At 44.6% G+C, this 27,338-nt stretch overlaps 1 protein-coding gene across 1 annotated transcript in view; it reads left to right on the plus strand.

Annotated features, from left to right (window-relative positions):
* Positions 1 to 27,338, plus strand: part of LOC147881732 (uncharacterized) — a 91,292-nt gene that overhangs the window by 36,247 nt on the left and 27,707 nt on the right. Inside the window, exons 3-5 of the mRNA XM_087402011.1 lie at positions 1,714 to 1,791; positions 2,035 to 2,178; positions 17,294 to 17,371. Of these exons, the coding sequence (XP_087258137.1) occupies positions 1,714 to 1,791; positions 2,035 to 2,178; positions 17,294 to 17,371 (300 nt within the window). The remainder of the gene's footprint in view (positions 1 to 1,713; positions 1,792 to 2,034; positions 2,179 to 17,293; positions 17,372 to 27,338) is intronic.

The following is a 27,338-nucleotide window of genomic DNA, read 5'->3' on the forward strand; positions in this document are numbered from 1 at the left end:
TAGGTACACCATGCACATGACACCTAGACAAGGGATATGGAACGTTCCATAGCCGTTCCGGAGGCCAGACGTTCCACAGACGTTCTCTTCAAGCTGAGTGAAGAGAACGCCGTTCCAACGTTCCATAGCTATGGAACGGCATTCCTTGGCAACTATGCATGATGACAGCCAAGATGTTGTCCATGTGGCAGGCCATTCCATCTCTGGTCGACCCCCCCGATGCACTCCTCATTTGGGGGCTCACAGATGGGGAGGTAACCATTCCAACATCCCCTCTCACCGACACATCCAGGCCCAATGCGAAGACGTCGATGGCGATGCTCCAGTAACTCCTTGGTCGTAGTCCTCTTGAACATTTTGATGTCGAAATCTTTTTGTGACTTTTCATCCAGAGGCTCCTGCTGCACCTTCTCTAGTTCCGCTTCCGCACACCATCTTGGTACACTAATCCATATCTGGTAGCACCTCCTGGCACCACCACCTTCGGTCACGTTCCCGCCTTCGAACTCGCGCAATCCAGCCACCACAATCTTCCAGTTGTTCCCCTAATAATGAGTGAACAACCTGGAGTCTTCCAGGCACCATGCTCTGAGGGTATGTTTGAACCCATTCTTCCTTTGGCAAGGTCCGCAACCAATGAATATTAATAACTTGGACACGAACTCTCACCGAGTTCTCAAGTAGGTACTCTTATGGCTTCGGTACACTTTGTCCATCACCTTCCAACAATCTGTGTTTGAGATTTGAAGAAGCACCCACACTTCCCCTTCTGCCTTTGAAGAAGGCTAATTCCTTCCAATCTCGCATTACCTGAGACAAATGAAGAGCAGAGTAGTCTCTCCACAGCATGCTATAAAGGCTCAAATGCTATCCAGTCTTGCAACTACATACCAAGGCCTTGCATGAAATCCTTAGATTCAAAATTTGTGTTTCATCACATAAGTGGTATGTGGTCTATTTTATTGCTTCTGGTAATCATGCTCTGTGCATGAATGTGCAGACAAATCTCCATCTCACGGATGAGGATTTACAGGCATTAAAAGTGACATTTTATGTTGTATGGATGTTAAATGCTACTTATATTCAAGCAATGGGAGGGAAGCAGTGTGCAAAAGGATACATTCAATATAGAATAACTGAAAGAAAAAACCAAACAATCAAATGAATTTTAAAAAGCTATAAAAGAGGCTTTTCATCAAACAAAGCAGGATAATAATCAGACAATCCTACAAACTGGGACAAGGTGGAGCAGATAAAGGCTCCATGGTCATGCATTTAAACCTAAAGGCAACATGGATATCTTCAAGTGATGGGAGGGAAGCAGTGTGCAAAAGGATTTATTCAATATAGCATAATTGACAAAATAAATCAACAACCATATGAAATAAACAAAAGTATAACAGAGGCTTTGACATGAAACAAAACATGATAATAATCCAGACAATCTCGGAAGACTGTGAAGCTGATGCAGGCTTCATGGTCTTAAAGGCGACATGCAAAAGCATTCATCACTTGAGCATAGGTTTTAATCTAGTAGGCAAATAAACTGAGAAACGGGTAGGTACATAATACATTATTCTGAATTCTTATGCGTTGGGAGCTCTTTTGCTTTAATGAGTCCGGGGCTTGAGATTTGATTTATCTTCAGAGGGGTACCTGCAATTGAAGAACCAGTATGTCTGATTGAGCTGATTGTGGTCTGTCATTAGTCAGGAAGGAGAGCTTCATGGACGCTGTGTTTGTTTTTGCTGCAGCTCTGATCCCAAGAAGAAGCCCAATGCAGCAGTTTTGGTGTGTGTTTTTACCCCTTAAATAGTAGTACATAGCAGTTTTCAGTTGCTGTAAAAAGCTGAGTGCCAGAAATAAATGAACTCATGGAGCCCTGACAATTCCAAATAAAAGCAGTTTGAATTATGAACAAACAGAATTTAGAGGATTCTGTCAATTTTGATGTCTAGGAATCCATTTACTGCTCTATTATAAACAAAAGTACTTCCAATATCAAGTGAATATTCTGCCGGCTGTCTTTTGCAGCTTGGTGCTTATTTGGTACTTTTTGAAAGTTGGGATGCAGAGGCAGCATATACTCCTTTATCAGAGTTCGAACCATTTCTTCCATTTCGTGATCCGACTTGTGGAATTTCAACATACCATCTCTCGCCTCTTGATTGCATTCGGGTACTGTATACTCATGGGTTTGCATTTTGTTGTTTTGATTTGCAGTTTAAAAGAATGCCTTTTATACTCAATGCAGGCTAGATTTTGAGTGGCCGTATGTTGTCCTTCTTGATAGGCTACTGTAAAATCTGGGAAATTTAAAGTTTATGTCTAACCTCAGTGGGTCACTCCTTTGCAATTTTCTTAAAAGTTTACTCTTTGAGGTCTCTCATATGAATGTGTTCCTGTGCCATTTTGCAGAATAGCTGGAATAATCACATTATAGCCAATTCGCTCACCCTTTTTTTTAAAGGGGGGGGGGGGGGGGGGGGTTGTGTGTCTTGATGCTTAGTAGCATCTGTCTTCCCCCTGAGAGTGACCCTAGCTGCTTTTATCTGGTCAATGCCTGTCTATAGAACTCTAACAGTAGCGCTTAGGACTTGTGAGATATCTGTTGTATATTAACATAAGAGAGGTTCCTAGGCAAGGGGAAAAAATGATTATAAAAGGAGAAAAAGAAGGAAAAGGCACAGGAGATTTCAGAGCATTATCTGTCAAGTTTTTGGTCTCATTTTTGGGGGATCAGTATGGCCAAGAAAGTCCCTTACTTTCTTTGGTTAACTATTCATACCATATAGGTATCTTGGGGTTGTCTTCTCCGGACCCATCTTCACTATACCCTCGATGCAGGCCCGCTTGGGCAGGGATACGCTTCATTGGCCAGACTAGAGAGGTAGTGCTTCCGCTCACACTTTTAGGATCCATGGACCAAGGGGCTTCTTTTTGACTCCTTGGTCCGCCCAGCAGGGATGTATGGCAGCCCTTGTTGGGGGCCAGACTTGTCGGATATAGAGTGGGCTTGTGTGGAGCGGCTACAGGTTCTCATGCTATCGTGGATGATTCGCAGTAAGCCATCCGTTCCTCACCAGATCATTCAGGCTGAGTTTGGGTCATCCCCATTACAGCTAGATGCTGCATTTCAAGTCATCATGTATTTGTACTGAGTCAAGGGGTACGTGGATTACACTTATGGGTGCAACATACTACCTTGGCTAACATTGTCCTCCTCTATGGCACTTTCGGTAGGAGGGGACCGGAGATGTTGGTATGCACGCATAGAGAGATGGTTTGAGCGACTAGGGCTCCACATGGATAGACTCCCTCCCTTCCAGTACAATATGGATGCTTTGTTTTCGCCCTTCCTGTCACACGAGGTCAACCAGGTAATCCTTGAGGATCTCTTACAACTACACACATTCCGGAGCTGGTTGGGACCGAGCGAACTCCTAGTGAAGCTCAGCTTCTACAGAGATCACTGCTTGCATATCACAGAGGAGAGTTTCATTGACCCACCAGGCTACACGTAGATCCACTTACCCCATTCACTAAGGATCTCTATTGGGCAGTTCCGGGTCTCTTCACATAGACTTCATATCGAGAGCGGCAGAGCAGAGGGCCTACGCAGGGAGAGGCGCATATGCATATTATGTGACACCCTGGAGATTGAGACGGAGAAGCACTTCATCTTCAGGTGCCGTGTTTACTATGAGATCCGAGGGCGTTTCTATTGCGTCTTCAAAGATAGCTCTGGGGTTTTGTCCCGATTCCTCTTCTATCTAGTCCAGAGATGTTTGGCAGGCTTCAGAGGAATCTAGCAAGTACTGTTTGTGGAGTTGCCTTATTGCCAGGGTGGTTTGGACATAAGTTTTCGTATTATTCTTTTACATCACATGTGAATCCTTCACTCTGATGTGAGTAGTAGCTCTTTGGGGTAGAGGGTTAGGGCCCTTGCTCTACATGAGTCAAAGGCAGGTGACCATGCCTTTTTCATATATAGGGGCATTATGGATGTGGCCCTCCAGATTGGAGCACCATGGATCCTCAGGATTTGTTCTTACTTCATTTGGATCAGGACCCACTGCCTTCATCACAGGCAGGCTCAGCTTGGGAGGTAGTTTCCGGCGGATATGGTGTTCGAATATGTGCTCAAGTCATTGGTGGACAGGTATCCAGTGCTGCTGATATATTGGCTTTGATTTGGGCTGATCTCATTTTTATTATCCTGAGTCAGTGGGAGAAATGCATTGGGACCTCAGCACAGCCACTTGGGAGAGATTGATGATATTCATGAGGACCTGGGATTGTTCCTTGTTTTTCATGTTACTTCACTTGGGATGAGGTGACATTATTGTAGAGGCCAGGGATAGAGTTCACTCTCCCACCTCTGGGTTAATTTGTTTTGAATGGAATAAATTACTTCTTACTTTAAAAGGCAAAAAGAAGGGAAAGCATGATGCTGTGTTCAGTTTTTGAGAATAAAAATATTTGAAGGCTTCACTCATTTGGGAGAAGGTTCCATTGAACATCGTTGAACAATAAGGAGGCCGTTAAGAAGAGTTGCACTTTCTAAATGATTTTAGGATTGAGCCAAAGTTTATGGGGTTGTTTCCTGCATTGGTGATACAGTAATCGTTATGCTATCAGATTACCAGGGTATGACAGGTTTGCAACTACTTTGAGTATGGATTGTTACAGTTTTTTTGAAAGACTACCAAATGGGAAGTAGAAGCATGGTGGAGTAGTTGCTTGCTGAATACACAAGGTCAAGGTTTGAGAAGCACATCCCTTGCTCAAGCTGATGGACATCTGATAGGGAAAGAGTTGAGAGCTACATAGACATAGTGGGATAACCTGGTGATCTCTTGGAGTACGGAGTAGTTACAAATCTTTTTGAGCATATCAGGAATTTATTGGTCCCAAGATGGTCTTGGATTATGCTCATGTGATTGCCCAGGATTAGTGTGAGATGTGGCAAACATGAGTTGTTGAGGATGCCACTCAAGTGTCATAGGCCAATGTTTCAGTTGAGTACTTTTTCCAGAGACGGAACTTTCAGCTGAGTACTTAATTGTAGTAAGATATAGTATTTTGACAGGGGGTGGATATGACAATTCCTGTACGAGTACATAGATGTGGGTGTCTTAAGAGTGGTAGAGAGTCAAAGTAGTCGGATAACGAGGCCCCTCATGGAGGGAATTGACAAAGACAGCACTGCATGTATCTCACTAAAGCTTATGGGTCATTTCATGGCCGCCCACTGACCCCCTCTATGGGGAGCTAGTGAATCTACCCTAATAGATTTATAGTGTTTCTTTGAAACATTATGGCAACACAGAATGAGCAGATGATCATACTTGTTTGATGACGGGCTCTCACAATACTTCCTTGATCCCCACAATGGCACACATGGTTTGAATTTCTCATTATTAAGGCATTTGGACGGGTAGAAGCATGATTGGATGGATAGGTTTTCGCCATGTCAACATTTCTTTCTCAATTGCGGAAAGTGCATATCGTTGTCTTTGGTCTTGCACTCAGCCTAGACTCATTTGAAGAGGGATTTATATATATTTTATTCTTCACGGAGTGTGGTCTTTGGCATAAATAACTAGCCAGCACTAGACTATAGAATAGGGTGCTATGTTCCTAGATAGAATTTCTAGAGGTTGAGCTGCTTTGTAATATTTGGGCCTGAGGATTTATTTCTTAAGTTCTGAAGCTGGGCATACCTTTCTTCTGAGGCAGCACAATCTCTATATAGTGAGCCACTAACTACTAGTATGATCCATCAAAGCTTTGTGTGAAGCGGATGAGAAATATAGACCAGCCATGGCAAACATTATCTTTGTTTTCCCAATATGTCAAACACGGAAAATACTTGGTCCCAGCAACTTGTGGGCCAAAGGTGTGGGAAGCCAAAACAGGATTTTCCTGGCTGCAGAAATTTTGTTCAGATATGTTAAAGCAACCTAAGGAAGTAGGTCCTTGTCAGCTAACAACTATTTGAGGGGTTAATATTGCCGCCACATTGTGGTAGAGAGAGGATCAAATTTTCAGGTTCTCAAATGTAATTACCACAATTGTGAGCCATTCGAGAATACTCTGACTTTGACAGCATTGCTAAGTCCTCTTGAGAATGAAGTAACTACCGATTTGGGTTCCTTCTTGGTATACAAAGTAATAATGATCTTGCTTCTTAAACCTCACATAATCTTCAAATGTCGAAAGATCAATTTTTCATTTGAATGCACTTTTATTTTGCTCATTGGCACTATTGTGTTCTTTGAAGGTCTTCTTGTAGATGAGGTTAGTATGGTGTAGTGCTCGTACCTTCTCTATCCATGATATAGCTAGGTCCTTGTTGAGGCAAAGGTAGTCAGCTATATCGTGTATGATTCTTGACCGAGGAATCTGTCACGAGGGCATGAGTTTTTGAACTTCAATGTGGGCAGGACCCTGGAAAAGGCCATGGGATGTGGTTGTGCAAAGTTTCCCCTAGGGATGAGTGCCTTGGGGGTGAATTTGTGGGTTGGTCCAAAGAGGAGGCAAAGGACCTTTAGAAATTCAAGTTGGGCCAGTAGTTGGGTCTTAAGAGTGTCCTACTAGAGGGGGCATGGGGGGCAACTGAAATGTATGTGCCACGTGGCACCTACTAAAAACCTCAAAGATTATGTGCATGGTTCACGGGCTAAGGGGAAGCACTTGGAAAAATCGTGTTGCCAACAGGAAGAAGATAATAGGAAAAATCGTGTGGCGCCAACAGGAAGAAGATATATGGGTTTTGTACGGCAAATTGGCCATGGACGGGGAAAAAAGGCGGACAAATTCACGTACGGGATCCACGCCGAGGGCCGTATGCTGCATTTCGGACTGTGTGGGTTAGTCTACTTTCCATACGGGAGGCCTTGAGATAGCTTTCTGCATTGTGGATTGTTCGTATGATGAACAACCAGTGCTAAAGAGGCTCGTGGGCTGACAGGTCCATAGGTAGAGGGACTGGCTGCTCACAAGGCCAAGCTTACAAGCCACAAACCGCTCTGGAAGGGGGTGGTTACATTTAATCGTCTCTCTCTCTCTCTCTTATCATTTAGCACTCAGCAAGGGCCTTAGTGTGCCCTTTGCTTCAGCCCACAGTGGCTTGTATGGGTTACATATATCTTGTATCTTGTCTCATAGACCTGCGAGGTCTCCTGAAGACGTTAATACAACTTTCTCTCTCTCTCTCTCTCTCTCTCTCTCTTTCTCTCTCTTCCGTGGTCATTGCTGTGGTATGGGCAGGTTATGCTGATCTACAAGCAGGATAATGCACCATTGAGACTGGGTTGCACAAGCTCATGTATGAGCTAAGTTGGATGCCCCCGGATTGACTAGGAGAAATTGGTTGCTTCCTCTTGATCTGCTCTTTGGTTGTGAGCTGTCTTGGAGAGACTTTGTTGATAGGGTGGTTTACAGTGGAATGCTTCCATTTCGAGTGCAAGTTTCCGAGATTGCAGGCTGATCATTTAGTCCAATTTGCAAGGTTCTCCAATTAATAAAGAATTACTAAAAGGGGCGAGGTTTGGGGCCAATCCGTGTCCTTGTTCTTGAGCAGGAGCACTCTAGCTCCCAATTGGTGTGGCTTTTTTCTGAGTATTTTAATGTGAAAGCCTTTGCTGGTTAGTAGTCTATCACTGCCCTCTTGTTGGCCTTGAGGCTGGTTTCAGAATCTCTAAAGTATAGGGAGAGAATGGTGTTGCCTCAAGGGGAAAGTTAAAGGTGGGGTAGATTAGTTGAGGTGAAGATGGTGGACCTGAAGTAGAAGGGGGGCATGGGTGTATGTGTGGTTTTGGGAAATGGCAGAGGTTGAGGTGGGGCTAGAAGTAGGACGATCCTCCAACTTGAGTCGTTTGAGTACAAATTTAAAAGTAGATACTGTGAGAGTGCAGAGGAAACTAAACAGAAAAGAGAGAGCACACACACAAGAACCAAACTGCACAAATGGAGATGGAGAGAGAGAGAGAGAGAGAGAGAGCACACACACAAGAATCAAACTGCAGAAATGGAGATGGAGAGAGAAGAAAGAAAGAAAGAAAGAAAGTGTATTATTGTCCACTAAAGGCCAAAATGGGCCCATGGGACATCAAGAACTCTGCGTACAAGATAGCACAAAATCAACGTGCCACAAAGAAGAGGCATCGTCGAATATCATCTAAGTGCTACGCAATACAATGCAAGTGAAAGTACATACTGTCAAATCCGAGCCTAAATACAAAGTAAGCTAGATGCAAGGAAACCGCCCCTGGGTGCAAAATGGGGGGATGAGTACAATATGTCAATGCAAAGATACAAGTCCATGTATCACGGAGTCTGAGAACCAAAATAATACTGGAAATCCTATCCATCGACTCTGCCTCCTGCTATGAGAGTACAAATCTGAGCAAAAGTGAGGTGAGCGGCTGGTGGGGCGAGATCTCCATGAGTAAGTCTCCTCCGAAAAGCTGCCATCATCCTGGATCGTCTGGAGATGAAGTGGCGAGTACGTCCCCTATGTAACAAGATCCTGCGGCGTCTACAAACCATCTCATATGTACATCCACAGGGTGGAGGCATGTGTCCTGTGTGAGCTCTGACCTCCTCGTGCTCCTCCTGATACCTGTCATCTGGTATAGCGTGTGTCTGAGCTCTATCGGGCTGGGCTCTATCACGCTCCGGTCTGTGCTGATGGTCTCTGAGGTAGTGTCGTCGAAGCATAGTGGCCTCCTTGACATAAAGAGCTAGGCAATGCTGATCCTCATAATCCATCACTCGTGAGAGAGGTCCAAAGCCATCCGTGAAGAGACAGTGGAATCTCCCTCTGATCTCATAATATAGCGGGCATCTGCAAATGAAGTGCTCCTCTGACTCCACCTCTCCCATGGTGCAACAAGGGCAGATCCTGGTCTCTCGGCCTGGACGCCGTCCATCCTCCATGCGTCGCATCCTACCAGCCTCTATCTCGAGCTGATGCGAAGAGACTCTAAGCTGGCCAAGGGCAATCCTCAGTGAGTGGGACATGTGGATACCTGTGTAGCCTAGTGGAATGACAAATCCATCCTCTGAGATCCGAAGGAAGTGGTCACGATATGTGGCCATCTTCGTCGGAAGCTGCGTGGGATAAATCCAAGTGCGGTACGTATGAAGCTGCAGCAAGTCTGCTCTCGTGACCTGACTAAGCTCGTGGCGAGTCAACTCGAGATGAGGGGCATCTATGCTGTATCGGAAGGGAGGCAGTCTATCCATGTCTAGTCCAAGAGATGTGAGCCACCTAGTGAGTCTGAAGGCCAAAATGTCTAGAGAGAGAGAGAGAGAGAGAGAGAGAGAGAGAGAGAGAGAGAGAGAGAGAGAGAGAGAAAGAAAGAAAGTGTATTATTGTCCACTAAAGGCCAAAATGGGCCCATGGGACATCCAGAACTCTGCATACAAGATAGCACAAAATCAACGTGCCACAAAGAAGAGGCATCGTCGAATATCATCTAAGTGCTATGCAATATAATGCAAGTGAAAGTACATAATGTCAAATCTGAGCCTAAATACAAAGTAAACTAGATGCAAGAAAACTGCCCCTGGGTGCAAAATGGGGGGATGAGTACAATATGCCAATGCAAAGATACAAGTCCAGGTGTCACGGAGTCTGAGAACCAAAATAATACTGGAAATCCTGTCCATCGACTCTGCCTCCTGCTATGAGAGTACAAATCTGAGCAAAGGTGAGGTGAGCGGCTGGTGGGGCGAGATCTCCATGAGTAAGTCTCCTCCGAAAAGCTGCCATCATCCTGGATCGTATGGAGATGAAGCGGCGAGTACGTCCCCTATGTAACAAGATCCTGCGGCGTCTACAAACCATCTCATATGTACATCCACAGGGTGGAGGCATGTGTCCTGTGTGAGCTCTGACCTCCTCATGCTCCTCCTGGTCTCTGTCCTCTAGTATAGCGTGTGCCTGAGCTCTATCAGGCTGGGCTCTATCACGCTCCGGTCTGTGCTGATGGTCTCTGAGGTAGTGTCGTTGAAGCATAGTGGCCTCCCTGACATAAAGAGCTAGGCAATGCTGATCCTCGTAGTCCATCACTCGTGAGAGAGGTCCAAAGCCATCTGTGAAGAGACAGTGGAATCTACCTCTGAGCTCATAATATAGCGGGCATCTGCAAATGAAGTGCTCCTCTGACTCCACCTCTCCCATGGTGCAACAAGGGCAGATCCTGGTCTCTCGACCTGGTCGCCGTCCATCCTCCATGCGTCGCATCCTACCAGCCTCTATCTCGAGCTGATGCGAAGAGACTCTAAGCTGGCCAAGGGCAATCCTCAGTGAGTGGGACATGTGGATACCTATATAGCCTGGTGGAATGACAAACCCATCCTGTGAGAGAGAGAGAGAGAGAGCACAAGAACCAAACTGCAGAAATGGAGATGGAGAGAGAGAGAGAGAGAGAGAGAGAGAGAGAGAGACTCAAAGGGATCTCAGGGAAAAACCCTCAACCATTGGGAAAAACCTCTACTTAGTACTAGATGAGATGAAAACAAGAGAGTGGGGGCCTATATATAGCCTCACCCCCTCCTCTAGTCGGCTGCTGTAAATGGCCGACCGTCTGCTCCTAAGGGCCGACTGAACAGCCATCAGGGGGCTGACCAGCAAGTGGTCCTCCCTGCTCCTGGCCCTGCTGTGCTCCCCTAGGAACCCAACCAAACAGGTCTGGTTCTATAGCCTAGGGGGTGGCCTCACAAGCCCCATGCTGCATATAAACAGGCCTGCAAGTGCCCTCAGCTGGCCTATCCAATGCGCAGCAAAGAGGCTGCAGTCGCGGCAATAAATAGGCTCATACGGGACCTGAACAGCCCGGAATCTGGACTGGACAGATCCGCACTGGTTTGCTCCTCTTTTGGCACATGCGCAAAGTCCTGGCACACCCCCCAAGCAGGTATATCTGCACTAGAGGTGGCTGGATCTCCTCCTATACTAACCTCACAAGGGGTGGGCACACCCACAACAATGGCCCTCACTCCTACCCTAACCATACTACATCAGGAGATGTTCAACTCCAACACCCCCTTGAGGCTCCTGGATGTAACATCATTGCTAGGGAGTTGGGTGCGCTAGAGCAACTAAAGGAATCCGTTGTGCGAACCTCCATCGCTGAAAATTGCCACATGTACTTTCGAGGAAGCCCCTCTTGGTACGAACCGTCTCAGCATGATCATTGGAAACCTGGTACTGCTGCTCCCAAACCGTAGGTGGTAGGCAAACCCCTTTGGTCTGGTATTGTACTAGTACAACAATCCAATTGATACTGCCATCGGTGCGAGGTCTGCTTTCCTGCATGGGTACTGTATCACATAATTGTACAACCCTCTCTAAAGCCCCCTCTCAGGTCCAAACTGGTAGACTGACCTCAAATCGATGAACCTCTGCGCTCCATAATTAATGGGCATCCAACTGCTGACTAGGATTAAACTGCGGTGGATGGATTCCCAATCATCTGACCCATCCGGATCTCCAGTAGCTCTTTAGACAATAGCTGCAACAAAACACATGGAAACACCCTCTAGGTTTGCCAAGTCATAACGTCAAAACAAATACATGCTGGTATACATAGTGCCACCTGAGTCAGCAGCAGGAACAACTCCTTGTGGCTCGAGGTCTTACCTGAAAGCCTGCCTCGAACAAAGACGACTCCACCACTGCGCCTGTCTAGCAGGACCCGTTGCCATACACAAGCAAGCAATCCTCCATGTGGAACAAGAATGCCTGCTGGCAGCTCATCCTGCTTCGTGATGCTAGAAGGTTGGAACAATCGAAGTGACGGCCAAAGAATCTACTTGTGTCTGCTCACCAGTCCTCTCACTTTCTTTTTGAAGGACACCGTTGTCAACATTGACCTTTTTGGCCACACCGGTGATAAGGAAAAAAAAGGAAAGACAATAAGGAATTATGCACTTCACCACGTCAGATAGCTGAGACTTCATAGGGATCAGCTGCAATGTGGGCTCGTAGATGATGAGCTTATGAACCAGGTACCAGAGCATGCGTCTTTGTATTAGGCACCGAGACAAACCCCCCACCAAAACTGACTGAACATGGATCACACAGACTCAAAGAGAGCCAAAAGACTACACAGCCCGAAACAGATAAACTTAGAACTGAACTTCCCCCCAAAACTCAGAGAACAGTCAGCCTCAGATTACTATGAACCCAGAGCCCACACTCCTAAGCTTCCATCATGAACAACAGCTCGTAACTCCCACAAAGCTGCAACAGCGCCACCAACAGTCCTTCTCTATCAGTATCCAAAAATCTCCCACGATCAAATCAGCATAAGATCACAACCATGTCAAAGAGGCTTCCAATTCCTTTAGGATAGCTTCTCTTCCCTCACAAAGTAGAAGATCAGTGATTGACGAACATCTGCAGCAAGCATCAATCTCATGTTCTTCCACGAAGAGTGCCCAGCTCCTTTAGGACAACCATCATCGATGAAGGTCACGCTCCATTGCCCTGAGCCTGCAATTTCTTCGTCCCTCTATCTCTTGCATACGGAATTCATAGAGTCTCTGTCGCTAAGATTACTCCATGCTGCATTGTAGCGCCACCAACAGTCCTTTAGATGATCTTCTGTGCATCAGGTCCTTTAGATGATCTTCTGTGCATCAGCTCACGTGCAAACGACGACCGTCCTGCCTGTGTGGTAGCCATGCTCAGCCAACTACAAACAGCTCGCTATCTCTGGAGATCTCCAATGCCAAGGTCTTCTCAGCGCACACAAGCTCACAAACTCCTTACGTGAAGATAACCAGCAGCGTCCGCAATAGCCCTTCTCTCCCATTCGATCTGAATTCACCACGTAGCTGTAACCCCGTAGCACCCTGAGCTTATCCTTTCCAAACTTGGAGTCCCTTTGTGCCAAGCATGCAGTCGGAAAAATCCCCCTCCCATCACGTATGTAGGCCTTCACTTGATGGGCGCTTAGCCTTTCGCTTTCATCTACTAGACTCCTAGTTACGTGCGTCGCTTCCTCTTTACTTCAGAAATTCTAGATTTCTCTACACGTGCTCGATTGCAATCCAGAAGCTCTACATTCCTTGCTACGTAGCCACCTTTGCATGAGCAGGATGCCTTCCCAATCAGTCCAGCCACCTCATCATGTAGGATTTACCACTCTTCCATTTAAAAAATGCAAATATCCCCCAAGGCACATTAAATGTACATTTTGGACCTTTGGTCACACAATTCCCACACACATTAGCATGCACATTAAGACTTGCATGTACTGCCATACACACACATGAAAAGCCCCTTGACATGGACACCAGAACATATCAAATTCCTGTAACATGCAAGTGCACATTGACTCAGGAAAATAAAATAAAAAAACCCTTCATGACTTGATTTTCATGACCCCAAAAACATTTCACTTGACCACACACTGGACACCCTTGCTTTGGAAGTCTAGTACAACCACATTGCATTTCATCATTTCCCATGAAGTCCCTGCAAAACATACTTTATTGTCTCAAAAAACTATACATTAGTCCATCATGCTTGTGAAAGAAAAATCCACAAATGCCAAAAGCCCATACCTACCCTAGATGTGTACAACTATGTGCCTACCCATAGCTATATACAGTGCTCAAAAACTTGATACAGGTTTTGTCCTATCACCGGTTACACGTACGCGACACCTTGAGTGCTTCTCTTTCTGCATCTAACATCTTCCTCCTTCCCTGCTGCTCAGCCGTCAGGGCCTTCGAGCGACTGTCCTGGGAACTCATAAATCTCTCCTCGTGGGTGAGCACCATGGGTACCAATTCCTCCCAGGTCAACATATTCATCCTTCCACTGGTTACCGCGGATAAGTCAAATGCAGAAGACAAGTGGGACAACAATGTTATGGCCATGTCCTCAGATGATATCTGCTTCCTTGCTTAGAGAATCTCTTGCTGAAGCTCCTAGAGTTATTGATGTGCTTTCGCATCGATGAAGAGTTTGTGGGATCCAACAACCTCATCTGAACTTCCAAAGAGAACCTCTTCATGGGAGAGGTTCTGTTGTACCAGGATGCCAAGTGCTCCCAGGTACTTTTGGCCACTGTCATGTGCTTTAAATGATTAATAACTTGACGAGTACAGTTTAGGAAAATGAAAGACCGTACCCTCGCATTGACACTGTCCCAGAGCTGAGACATGGTCTCTACCTCCTTCTGCTCCAGGATCCCTAGATTTGCTGCAAGATGATTAGGCGTGACAACCCCCACCAATATGAAGTCTGCTAAATCATATGACTGCAAGACAGACTCAGACAGGGTGGCCATGTCGAAGTGAAGGGAGAGTCGAACTGAGAAGAGAGAGTGGATGGGAAAGAAGGTAGAGAAGGGGATTGATGGAGAAAGAGAGGAGAGGGCTGGAGAAGATAATGAAGAGGTTTGATGCCATGGTACCTTCACACCTTCTCTGTCCCGTCTCTTGAAAACACCTCCTTTCGAAATCTGAAAACATCTTCAAACACCATGCACCTTCCTTGACACCTGAACTGTCCATGCCTCCGCACACTACTCTTCAGACACCTCTGAACAGCAGCCCAAAAACTCCATGCAGTTTTCTGGCTCCAAGCTCCCTCCATGTCTCGGGTCTCTAGCCAACCTTTGGCGCAAGGTACCATGTGAGAGTGCAGCGGAAACTGAACAGAAAAGAGAGAGCACACACACAAGAACCAAACTGCAGAAATGGAGAGAGAAAGAAAGATATACCGCGGATAAGTCAAATGCAGAAGACAAGTGGGACAACAATGTTATGGCCATGTCCTCAGATGATATCTGCTTCCTTGCTTAGAGAATCTCTTGCTGAAGCTCCTAGAGTTATTGATGTGCTTTCGCATCGATGAAGAGTTTGTGGGATCCAACAACCTCATCTGAACTTCCAAAGAGAACCTCTTCATGGGAGAGGTTCTGTTGTACCAGGATGCCAAGTGCTCCCAGGTACTTTTGGCCACCGTCATGTGCTTTAAATGATTAATAACTTGACGAGTACAGTTTAGGAAAATGAAAGACCGTACCCTCGCATTGACACGGTCCCAGAGCTGAGACATGGTCTCTACCTCCTTCTGCTCCAGGATCCCTAGATTTGCTGCAAGATGATTAGGCGTGACAACCCCCACCAATATGAAGTCTGCTAAATCATATGACTGCAAGACAGACTCAGACAGGGTGGCCATGTCGAAGTGAAGGGAGAGTCGAACTGAGAAGAGAGAGTGGATGGGAAAGAAGGTAGAGAAGGGGATTGATGGAGAAAGAGAGGAGAGGGCTGGAGAAGATAATGAAGAGGTTTGATGCCATGGTACCTTCACACCTTCTCTGTCCCGTCTCTTGAAAACACCTCCTTTCGAAATCTGAAAACATCTTCAAACACCATGCACCTTCCTTGACACCTGAACTGTCCATGCCTCCGCACACTACTCTTCAGACACCTCTGAACAGCAGCCCAAAAACTCCATGCAGTTTTCTGGCTCCAAGCTCCCTCCATGTCTCGGGTCTCTAGCCAACCTTTGGCGCAAGATACCATGTGAGAGTGCAGCGGAAACTGAACAGAAAAGAGAGAGCACACACACAAGAACCAAACTGCAGAAATGGAGAGAGAAAGAAAGATATATTAACATCCTCGGAAAGCCTCGCGGCCTATATAAAGCAAAGTTATCTCAAGGAAAAGCCTTCAACTACTGGGCAAAACCTCCATTAGATGAGATGAAAACAACACGAGAGGGGGGTCCTATATATAGCCTCACCCCCTCCCCTAGTCAGCTGCTGTAAATGGCATGCCACCTACTCGTAAGGGCCGACTGAACAGCCACCAGGGGGCCGACCAGCAGGTTGGTCCTCCCCTGCTCCTGGTGAACCCAACCAAACAGGTCAGGTTCTACAGCCTAGGGGGTGGCCTCATAAGGCCTAGCCTATATAATGTGCCTCCATGGGCTGCCATCGCTGCATATAAACAGGCCTGCAAGTGCCCTCAGCCTGGCCTTCCAATGCGCAGCAAAGAGGCTGCAATCATGGCAACAAATAGGCCCATATGAGCCCTGAACAGTCCCGAATCTGGGCTGGACAGATCCTCACTGGTCTGCTCCACTCCTGGTGCATGTGCAAGGCCCTGGCACACCCTCCAAGCAGGTAGATCTGCCCTAGAGGTGGCTGGATACAACACTAGGCCCTGGCAAACACACATGCCCAGGTAGGCTCCCAACCCTCCTCCTACACTAGCCTCACAAGGGGCAGGCTCATGCCTACCCTAACCATGGTACATCAAGAGATGCTGAACTCCAACAGATAGCTCATTTGCCCATTTCTTACTTTGTAGCTGCATGTAGTGGAGGTTGGTGAAATTGTTCTCCACTAACTTTTTTGAGTTCTCATCATCTGTGAGTGACATTGGGTTTTGAGACAAGCTATTTGAAATTTACACATCCCTTTTCTTTGTTTTCTACCATACAATAGTTCAATGAACAAGGGGATTGGAGGCTTTCAATCCCTCCCCTAATGAGAGGGAGAACCAAGTGGTGGGCAAGACATTTCTTTCCAGTTTTGTAGTTAGTATGTTGCGCTGCTTGCACATCTTTTGCAAGCTGGAAAGATCAGAATAACAAATTAGCTTGTTGTCATGACTGGTGTTCCCAACGTTTGGATGTGCTCTTTACAGGGCTGTAACTAGCATATACACAGCAGCCAGCCAAAAATCTAGGAAGCTACTTAAAAGAAGTTTTGGAACACTGCAGCAAGGTACTAGGACTAGCACACAAGCTAGCAGCACAAATACTCACTACAAAGTAAGTTTGTAATATATTTTTTGTACTGCTTGTAAGGGATCACTATCAGTTAACATTGATCACTATTAGTTAATAGTGATCGCCAGTCTCATAGATCCTGAAGGGTCTCAATCGGACTCTAATACAATCATATCATATCATATTATATCATATCATATCATATCATATCATACAAGCGGACTCTAATACAATCATATCATATCATCTCTGTCTCTGTCTGTCTGTCTGTCTCTCTCTCTCTCAATGTTAGTGCAGCATAATGGTGCAACTCTGCAAACTTAGTATGGAACTTGTGTATAAAATCTGTATGCCTAATCCTCAATATGGTAAATTCCTAAGGGTGCTCGCACCTGCTTCCTAGGATGCTGGAGTGGTGCTGAGAAACTGAGTTTTTGTGCATTGTATCCGTTCAACTTTACTGTGCTGTGCATTTATGCAGCCTTTTTCTGATCTTGGGTCTCATGCTTGACATAGGCGGTGGCAAAGGGGAAAAAACTTGGTTGGATTGATTTCCGTAATTTCAATGTAAAAGAATACGAATATTTTGAGCAGGTAAGTTGAGTTATCTTTACTTAGTTTTGGATTTCAGGAATTAGGCATTTCATTCATGGAAACTGATGTTGAAAGCAGGGTACGTCATTATCTTGATGTCACCAGTAGCTTGCATGTTCTAAAAGAAAATCAAAGTTTTACTTGCAGAGTCATGCATCAGATTTTGCTGTGCTGACTTGGAATCTTGATCCAGAGATTTGTTTTTACTTTTGCACAATAACATATATCAAGCCTGACCACCAATGTGTGCATCTTTCTAGCACAGCAACAAAGATTTTGTCAATTTCAAAAATGTTCCTAGTCCATTTTAAGGCTTATAACTGCAAAACATTATAAATTGGTGAAATTGTTCTACAATAAGTAAACTCTTGGGTTGCATGAAAGTCAGCTTGTGGCACCAAAATGTCTGCTCGCTGCATGGCCTTGATTTAAGTTATCCTCTAGAAAGGTTGGACATGATTTTTTGGTGGGTGGACATGGTGCATAGGAAAGGGGGATTGGCATTGTCCCTTTGTTGTGGAGGGCTCGAGGGGTGACTTTGAGATGACAATACCCTGGTATTAGGAAAAATCTAGTCATCAGATATAGCTGCTTCCGTTGGATCTTGCTTTTGATTCTTGAATGATTAGTCTTGCATGTGCATGAAAAAAAGAACAAAACTTATATACACCGAGCATGCCTAAGGTTGGCAAGATGGTCTTGGTAGTAGCACTGAGGGTTGTCTAGGATTCATGATCATGGCTATATGCTCGGTTTTGGCCTTGCATTTTGCCACATGGTAGCTTCGATCTTGATTAACCATTGCATTAGTGGGTAATCTATTATTGTCTGCCGATAATCCATCATGTGATGCCATTAACCTACCTTGGATTCTCGTGAGATCCTCATTTAAGGCATGGACTTTGGTGACTATCACATTGGATTCTGTATTAACCATCTTCACTTTCTTTCCCTAAACTGCATGTGGTAGTGGTGTGCCCTTGAGTTGGTCCCAGCTTGGAGTTATATAAAGGCCATCATATCTTGGTAATGGTGTTGCCCTTCCCAGCTTGGAGTTGTACAAAAGGACCATGATATGATGTGGTAATGTTGTACCAGCGTATTGAGGGTTGTGTGCAAGCAGTGAATTTGACCCAATTCCCCTTGCGTCATTTCTACTTTCTGCCTTCATGTGCTGTTGGCTTGTGATCTAACACAAAGTCCATTCTAAATGACTTTGTTTACAAGGTCCAATATCGTTCTTTGTAGCAAGTTTCGTGTGTTTGCCTTGCTTACTCTCTCTCTCTCTCTCTCTCTCTATATATATATATATATATATATATATATATATATATAAATATATATAAAAAATATATATATCACTTTTTTTTTTGGGTGAAAACTTTGATTGCTTTATATTACAAGGTAGCCATAACATACACTTTCTTTTTTTTTATAGTGAAATCTTATATTTTTGTGTGGGAAACCTCAAAAGAGGTAAAACCCACCAATAAGTACAAGGAAAAAATTTACAAGTAAAACCTCAGAGCAAAAGTCATGAGGCAGCTAAGTAAAAAGTTACATATCAAGCTGGAGGAGGATCAAACACAGCATCCTCCAGCTTCAAATTGTTGTTCTGTAAAAACTGATGCAGTGATGAAACCACACCAATAAAAACAAGCTGTTTTTTGCCCTTGTGATTCTTCTTGATATAGGCTGGTACCCGAAATTTCTGAATCACAAGGTCAAAAACCTGTTGTGACATGGGATGAAAAGATTTCAGTAAAAAAGGTACTTCTGCATCCCGGACAAAAGAAAACTCTGGCATAGGCATCAAAGGTAGAGAGGCTAAATCAACATCTGTATCTTCCGACGAAAAAGTTGCATCTGATAAAGCAGGACTGAGTAAAAGCAGGGGCAACATCCTGCGAAAGAGCATGCATATCATCCTGTAAAATCCCCTCTGCAAGGGGTACATCCATATCGTGAGTAGGAGGCTGATGGTGCTCAACAGGGGTGCAATCCTGAGCTTCTTCAGCAAGAGGAAGATTTGCCTGTGATTTATCTACCTTCCTCCAATAGTGCTTCGGAGCAGTAGAAGGCTTCTCCAAAGAAGCCATAGCAGAAACCGGAGGAGAAGGGAGAGTAACCTTGACAGTTGAAGAAGGAGCAGGAGGAATGGGCTTGGATGTAGAAGGGCAATCACGTTAATAAGGAAAAAAAAGGAAAGACAACGAGGAATTATGTCCTTCACCACGTCAGATAGGTGAGACTTCATAGGAATCAGTTGCAATGTGGGCTCGTAGATGATGAGCTTATGAACCAAGTTCCAGAGCATGTGTCTTTGTATTAGGCACCGAGACAAACCCCCACAAAAATTGACTGAACATGGATCACACGGACTCAAAGAGAGCCAAAGGACTACACAGCCTGAAACAAATAAACTTAGAACTGAACTTCCCCTCAAAACTCAGAGAACAGTTAGCCTCAGAATACTATGAACCCACAGCCCACACTCCTAAGCTTCCATCAAGGACAATAGCACGTAACTCTCCCCAAAGCTGCAGTCAACGACCCAAGAGTGAAAGGGACTGGCAAATCAGGTTGCATCAACCATCTCTGCATTACAGACCAACTTCTAGTGTATGTATTCTTCTCTTGCCCACAGAGTACTCCACGCTCATACTTCACGTCGCCAACAGTCCTTCAAATGATTTAAACCAGCCCATACATTCCTCGTATCAGCTCACGTGCAAACGACAATGGTCATGCCTGTAAGGTAGCCTTGCTCAGCCAACTACGAACAGATCGCTATCTCTGGAGATCTTTAGCGCCAAGGTCTCCTCAGCATCACCGGGCACTTGCTTGGGCAAAACCTCCCTGCTGTCAGCCTTGAAGCAAATGTGTACCCCGAATAACAGTCAGCCCATGCTCTTAGATTTCATGGAGGTCACGGACTCAATCGCCCAAGATCCTCTCCTTCAACCGCACTATCAACACACAGCCAAAATTCTACAGGACTTCAGTAAGTGCCACTTACACCATTGAGCTCATCATCAAGCACCTAGTGTTCATTTGTGCCAAGCATGCAGTCGGAAATCCCCATCCGATCACGTACGTAGGCCTTTTTTTGATGGGCGCTTAGCCTCTCGCTTTCATCTACGAGACCCCTAGTTACGTGCGTCGCTTCCTCTTTACTTCAAAAATTCTAGGTTTCTCTACACGTGATCGGTCGCAATCCAGAAGCTCTACATTCCTTGCTACGTAGCCACCTTTGCATGAGCAGGATGCCTTCCCAATCAGTCCAGCCACCTCAGCCTAATTTGCCACCTCATCAGTGACATTTTACCACTCCCATTTAAAAAATGCAAATATCCCCCCAAGGCACATTAAATGCACATTTGGACCTTTAGTCACACAATTCCCACACACATTAGCATGCACATTAAGACTTGCATGTACCCTCGTACACACACATGAAAAGCCCCTTGACATGGACACTAGAACATATCAAATTCTTGTAACATGCAAGTGCACATTGACTCAGGAAAATAAAATAAAAAACCCTTCATGACTTGATTTTCATGACCCCAAAAACATTTCACTTGACCACACACTGGACACCCTTGCTCTGGAAGTCTGGTAGAACCACATTGCATTTCATCATTTCCCATGAAGTCCCTGCAAAACATACTTTATTGTCTCAAAAAACTATACATTAGTCCATCATGCTTGTGAAAGAAAAATCCACAAATGCCTAAAGCCCACACCTACCCTAGATGTGTACAACTATGTGCCTACCCACAGCTATATACAGTGCTCAAAAACTTGATACATGTTTTGTCCTATCAACGTGCACAATGACCAACCTGTCGGCACCGATAACAAGCAGTGGGAAAAGATACAAAATGCAGCCTGATGCGCATCGGATGGGCAAATCCCAAATCAAGATCCAGAGTAGATGGCACAGGCTGCGTCATATCCCACAAAACGCAAAGGCGAACATCACGAGAAGCTTGCAAGAACTTTTGTCTCGGAACATGAAGATGCCTTCCCAAAAAAGTTGCAAGATTTGGAAGATGCTGAAGAAGAGGCACAGGCAGCGCTTTGAGAGTAATCCAAACCGGACAGTGAGTCAGAAGGGTAGCAGAAGGATCGAAAAGTGGATCCCAAGGCATCACATAAGCGAAGAAACCAGCCCCAGGAACACCAGCATGACTGACTAGCTGCTCCACCACATCAGTCGAAGAAACGTGGGCATAATTAAATCCTTTGCCCAGAAAGACAAAGGATGAAATACAATCCGGACCCATTGCAGTTGCAGCCAAACGACGAAGTTGAGCGGCAGAAAGAACCCTGCCCATAAAGTAGAGGCAGACTCCAAACTGCTGAGCCTGTCGAAGATCTGAAACCAGAAGGGTAGAATCCAAAGAGCAAACAAACGGGGAACCTGATGAAGGAACATCTGTGACAAAGGTTGAGCATAACTGACGCAGAAGATCCAGCTGCAGGGAAGAAGAAGGGCCATCTGTGAGATCAAGCTTTGCCGATTTGAAAGAGGATGAGGAAGGCAAAGCACCGCGCTTCTTTCGAATGAAGACTCGAGCAGGAGGAACAGAGGAAGCATAAAAAACAAAAGATGTTTCGAGAGCCTATACGGGCTGTACGGGCGGGGAAATCTGTACGAATTTCGCAGGTACGGATGAAGCAGGTACTGGTGTTTGCACCACGTTTGCCTGGACGGAGGGTTGTACGAAGGGCTGAACCGAAGGCTGTGTAGATAATTGCAGGGGTTGGGGGGTTGTACGGACTGTACGGAATTCTGTATAGCTGACGTGAGCTGTACGGATGGCGATGAAGGCTACAAGGTGGAAGACGAGGGTTGTGCGGGCAAATCGAGGAAGGGAATAGAGGGAGATGGAGGGTCGACCAGGGCTGTGGGGGCTCCAGAGCTCTCCATTCTCCACACATCTCCACACACCCAAAATAGTCACACACACACCTTTTTTTTTTTTTTTTTGGGGTTAAACTAAGAACATTTTATTATGAAACATCCATTTTACAACAGGGCAGTGCTCGAACACACACACACACACACACACACACACACATACTCTTTTTTTTTTGGGGTGAGAAATTGAGTTGCTTTATATTACAAAATCATCATCCCAAAATAGGATGATGAGGAATACATTAAGAGAAAACCTCAATATAAGACATATATACATCATGAGCTATGCACTTTGTCTGCACACACACTTTTTTTTTTGTGGGAAGAAATAAGAACCCAGACGTTCTTATTTTCTCTCCTTCAAAGGCATTTCATATGTGGCGGATGTACTTCAGGATGATGGCACAATTTTATCATTTTCTATGGTTGCTAGCAAATACGGCTTGGGAGCTCATTATCGTCCTTTATGGCATAGGATTTCAGCAATGCTTCAACCGTACTTGCCGGTACCTCGTTTGGAACTTCAGAATCGGCTTGAGGATTGGATTTTACGCTCTTCTTCCTCATACGCCCGTTCTTTGAAGCTCTCACATATCACAGTGTCATCTCTGTATAAAGTGTTATTACCTCCGCCTTGGATTTCTCACAGAGCAAATACTGTTTGGCATATGGATCGCCCAATGAAGTGGTGGAGAAAAAGGCTGCGTCTCTTTTGGCATTACAAAGTCCCTCTTCGGCAACAGCTTTTCCTATGGCGAGTTCTCCTTGGCATTTTTCCATCCGGCCAGTTACTCGCACACAGACATATTGCTCCAGCTGTTTGTCACAGATGCCAGCACTCTACTGAATCTGTGCTTCACATTTTTTGGTTCTGTCCACATACTTGTCTGCACACACACACACACACACACACACACACACCCCTATTAAAAAAAAGTGAAAACTTGAGTGCTTTATATTACAAGATAGCTATCCAGAAAAAAACAGGTAAGTTGAAATAGTACATCAAGCGAAAATGTCCATGTAGGACAAATATACATCCTGATCTATGCAGTGAGTTTGCAAACAATCGAAGAGCGATTGCTGCAAAGAACGACGGAAGAAAACAAAAGTAGAAAAGACTAGATCACCAAAGACTCCATGATTCCTAGCTTTCCATTTCTCTTGACTCCACACTCTTTCACATGCCTTCCACACGCTTGGCATGTGGCCTCTCTTATATTATTGGAACACATGGACATGAGCCCACCTCTTTATATGACTCACTCTTCCTATTTTCTAAAAACCCCATAATATCCCGTACACAAATAACTCTCACTCCATACCAAGGTATTTATCATTCATATACATGGTATTTACAATGATCCATTCCACTCATCCTCTCAATCCCATACAATATCTTAGAAAATAGAAATAAGTTAGAGCCGCTAGGCTATCACTTGATATTCAAACTCTTATCAAACATAGAGAAAAACAATACCAATGCCAAATAGAAAAAATATCAATTTTTGGCGTCACATCTTTCCCCCCTCAACAGATCCTCTCTAGTGATAGAGAGGGTTTGCTGGCCCTCAAGGTGGTCGAGCATAGAAGAATTTAAGGCGATACTCATTGGTGCGTCCGGGTATCACCATGCCGTCAACATCCTGAAGCTGATAGGTTCCATTGGTGAACTTCTTCTTGACTTGATATGGTCCTTCCCATTGGCAAATAAACTTTTTGTCCAGCCACTTGTCCAGATGGCTATCAAATCTCATGACCAAATCTTCTTCTGCAATATCTTTCTTCTTGCATAATTTGGTGTCAAAACGGGCCTGTAATCTGCATTCATCCAAGGCTTCTAGCTGTACCAAGCGTTGAGCATAGGCATCCTCTTGTCCTCCTATTCTTGCAACAGCAGTGCGAAGACTATGTATCTCCAATTCAATGGGCAAAATGGCTTCTATTCCATACACTAGTTGGAATGGTGTAAACCTAATAGCTAGCTTGTGTGTGGTTCTGTAAGCCCATAAAACTTTTGCCAAGTGCCTATCCCAATGCCTTTTCTTGGTGTCTACAAGCTTTCCCATTGAATTGCACAACAATCCATTTGTTTTCTCAGCCAAGCCATTACATTGGGGATAGTATGGCGTGGATATGCTATGATTTATCTTTAGCTTATGCACCACATCTTCAATTAGTTCATTTCTAAAAGAGGTTCTTCCATCAGTGAGAATTTCCAAAGGACATCCAAAGCGTGAACAAATTTGATTAAAGAGAAATTTTGTAACTGTGCTTGCCTTGCTATTGACTGTGGCCTTGGCCTCTGCCCACCAGGTCGCATAATCTGTGGCTACCAATAAATAATGCTTGCCCTGAGATGCGTGAGGGAGTGGTCCCACAAAAGTCCAACCCCCACCTCTCAAATGGTCCATATGTTGGAATAGGCTTCAAGGGTTCAGGAATCAATTGTTGCCTTTTGAACTTTTGAAATACTTTACAACTTCGACACCATTCATATACATCCTTATGGAAGCGTGGCCAAAAGTAACCTGCATTAAGAATTCTCCTACTTGTGCTTGCTGAAGCAAAATGACTAGAGCATTCATGACACATTTCTAGGATTCTCCTAGTCTGCATAGGATGGACCACCCGATGGAGCACCTTATCTTTTTCCAATTTATAAAGAATGTCATCAACAATAGTATAGGGAAAAGCCTTCCTTACCAATCTCTGCTTCTGTTGTGGAGTTAACTTTCGAGGAAACATGCCTTCTTCCACATACTGCTGAACATCTTGCAGTTGTGGCCATCCAATGTCCACCAAAGAAACCACCCCCTAGTCTTGTACTACAATGGCTTGAGTAGCTAACTCATCTGCCCTTTGATTTTCTTTTCTGTTTATATGAACAAACTTGCAAAAATCAAACTGACTACATAATGCCATAGCCTTTTGATTAAGCTCCTTCAAATGAGGACTTCTTGTCTTGTAATGCCCTTGCATTTGCTTTACAATAAGCTGAGAATCTCCTCTTACTTCCAATTCTTTAACTTGACTTTGAAGACAACTCTCCAAACCAAGAATCAAAGCATTATACTTAACTGCATTGTTAGTTGTGATATTTGGAAGCTCTTATCCTTTAGCCCATACTTCTTGACCTTTAGAATTTATCAAGACCATCCCCCCGGCTCCTTGTTGGCGTGAAGGACTAAAAGCCCCATCAAAATACAAGACAAAAGCTGTTGGTGGTGTATCCCTTTCATCTTTAATGTTCTCCTTACATTTATTTTCTTCTCCTAGATCCTCCCGTCCTGTGAGCAAATATGCCATAGTGGACCTAGTGGTATTTTTAGTGACAAAAGAGAGAGAGAACTCTTGAAGCTTTGACAACCATTTTGCAAATCTTCCCCCAGGATTAGGCTTGCGAACTAGATATGCTAATACAAACTGAGAGATAAGGAAGAAAAATGGTCAAGGTAATAAATAGGAGCGAAACTTTCTGACTGAAAACACCAAAGAGAGAGCTTGGTGTTCCATTTCTTCATACCTTGTTTCCACCTCTGTAAGTTGTCGGCTGGCATAATAGACGGGTTGCATTTTACTTGCCTCTCTTTTTTGTAGCAATACAGCACCAACTAAATGCAAAGATACACTTGGATTTACATAAAAGTCTTGAGACTAATCAGGGAGCTTCAATATTGGATCCTTACTCATGGCCTTCTTAAGTTGCTGAAAAAACTCTTGTTGCTCCACACTCCATTGGAAAGAAACTCCTTTTCTTTGGTCAACCCAAAAGGCATCACTCTGTAAGCAAAAACTCCCCAAGGTGTGACAAATGATGTTTTCTTTTGATCTTCCTCCCAAATACGAATTTGAAAGTACCTAGAATACCCATCACATACAGAATACATCTCTTGCCCTGCTACTTGGTCTAGTATTTCATCTTGGAATGGCAAAGGAAAATGATCTCTCTTAGTGCATGCACTCAAATGACGAAAGTCCACATAAACCCGCCACTTATTTCCTTTCTTTGGAGTGACAACTACAGGAGATATCCATTCTGAATCATCAACATGAAAGATGAATCCCGCCTCAAGTAGTTGTGTTACCTCTTTCTTTAGTGCCTCAGCTTGGATCACCCCCAATCGCCTTAAGCGTTGCACAACTGGCTTGCTTTCTGGCTTCAACTCAATCTTGTGCTCCACGAGAGAGACTGGTCGAACTTGTGAATAGCTTGTTGCAAAGAGATATGGAAAATCATCTAACATATCCAAGTACTGGAGCTTCTACCTGAAAGAGAATCACCAAGAAGCTCTTCATTGCGTTGGCGTGGTTTAGTGTGCTCCACATCCTCCACATGAAGTGTCTCTACAGAATCTTCTTGTACCACCACCTTGTTTCCTCCTGACTCATCCCGATCAGCACCAAGACAAAGACCAAAGGCCACTCCTTCCACCTCACCCTCTGAGCTGGTCTCCTCGGAGCTACGCCCTGTCTCTTCTTCATCGGTTAAGTCAGAGCTTGAACTCTCTGATGTTGAAGACTCTTCCTTGACAACTTCCTTTTTGCGGCTTCTGATGTTGTAGCGCACCTTCTTATCATTTCCTTGCAAAATCAATTCTCCAGTATCCCACTTTTGAATAGCCTTCACCTTGCGTAGCCAGGGCCTTCCCAAAATCAATGGATAGGCACGTGCATCTGGCTTGGTAGGATCACCTGAAAAGTAGTCGGCACAGAAATTCCACATACATTCACTTCTAGATTCTTTACAACTCCCAAGGTCTTTACCCTAGTGTTGTCAGTCAATTTGATGCGATAAGGAGAGATAGTACTAGAGTATTTTAAATCAGCATCTATGATGGTCTTCTCACTCATGACATTAATGCCTATGTTGGGGCTAGCATATGCAAAGTATACACAACAAGATGTACTCTTACTGCAAGTAGACATTGCCAAAGCTTTTGATATTGTACAATGGGATTTTATCTCGCAGACCATGCAAATCCTTAGAATCAGGGCATCGAATGCAACATGTTATCTATTGGCTCTATAGTGAGA

The sequence above is a fragment of the Dipteris shenzhenensis genome, chromosome 30 (assembly GCF_047967505.1).
Source record: "Dipteris shenzhenensis isolate YYH24624 ecotype China chromosome 30, Dip_SZ_1.0, whole genome shotgun sequence".
Lineage (NCBI taxonomy): Eukaryota > Viridiplantae > Streptophyta > Polypodiopsida > Gleicheniales > Dipteridaceae > Dipteris > Dipteris shenzhenensis.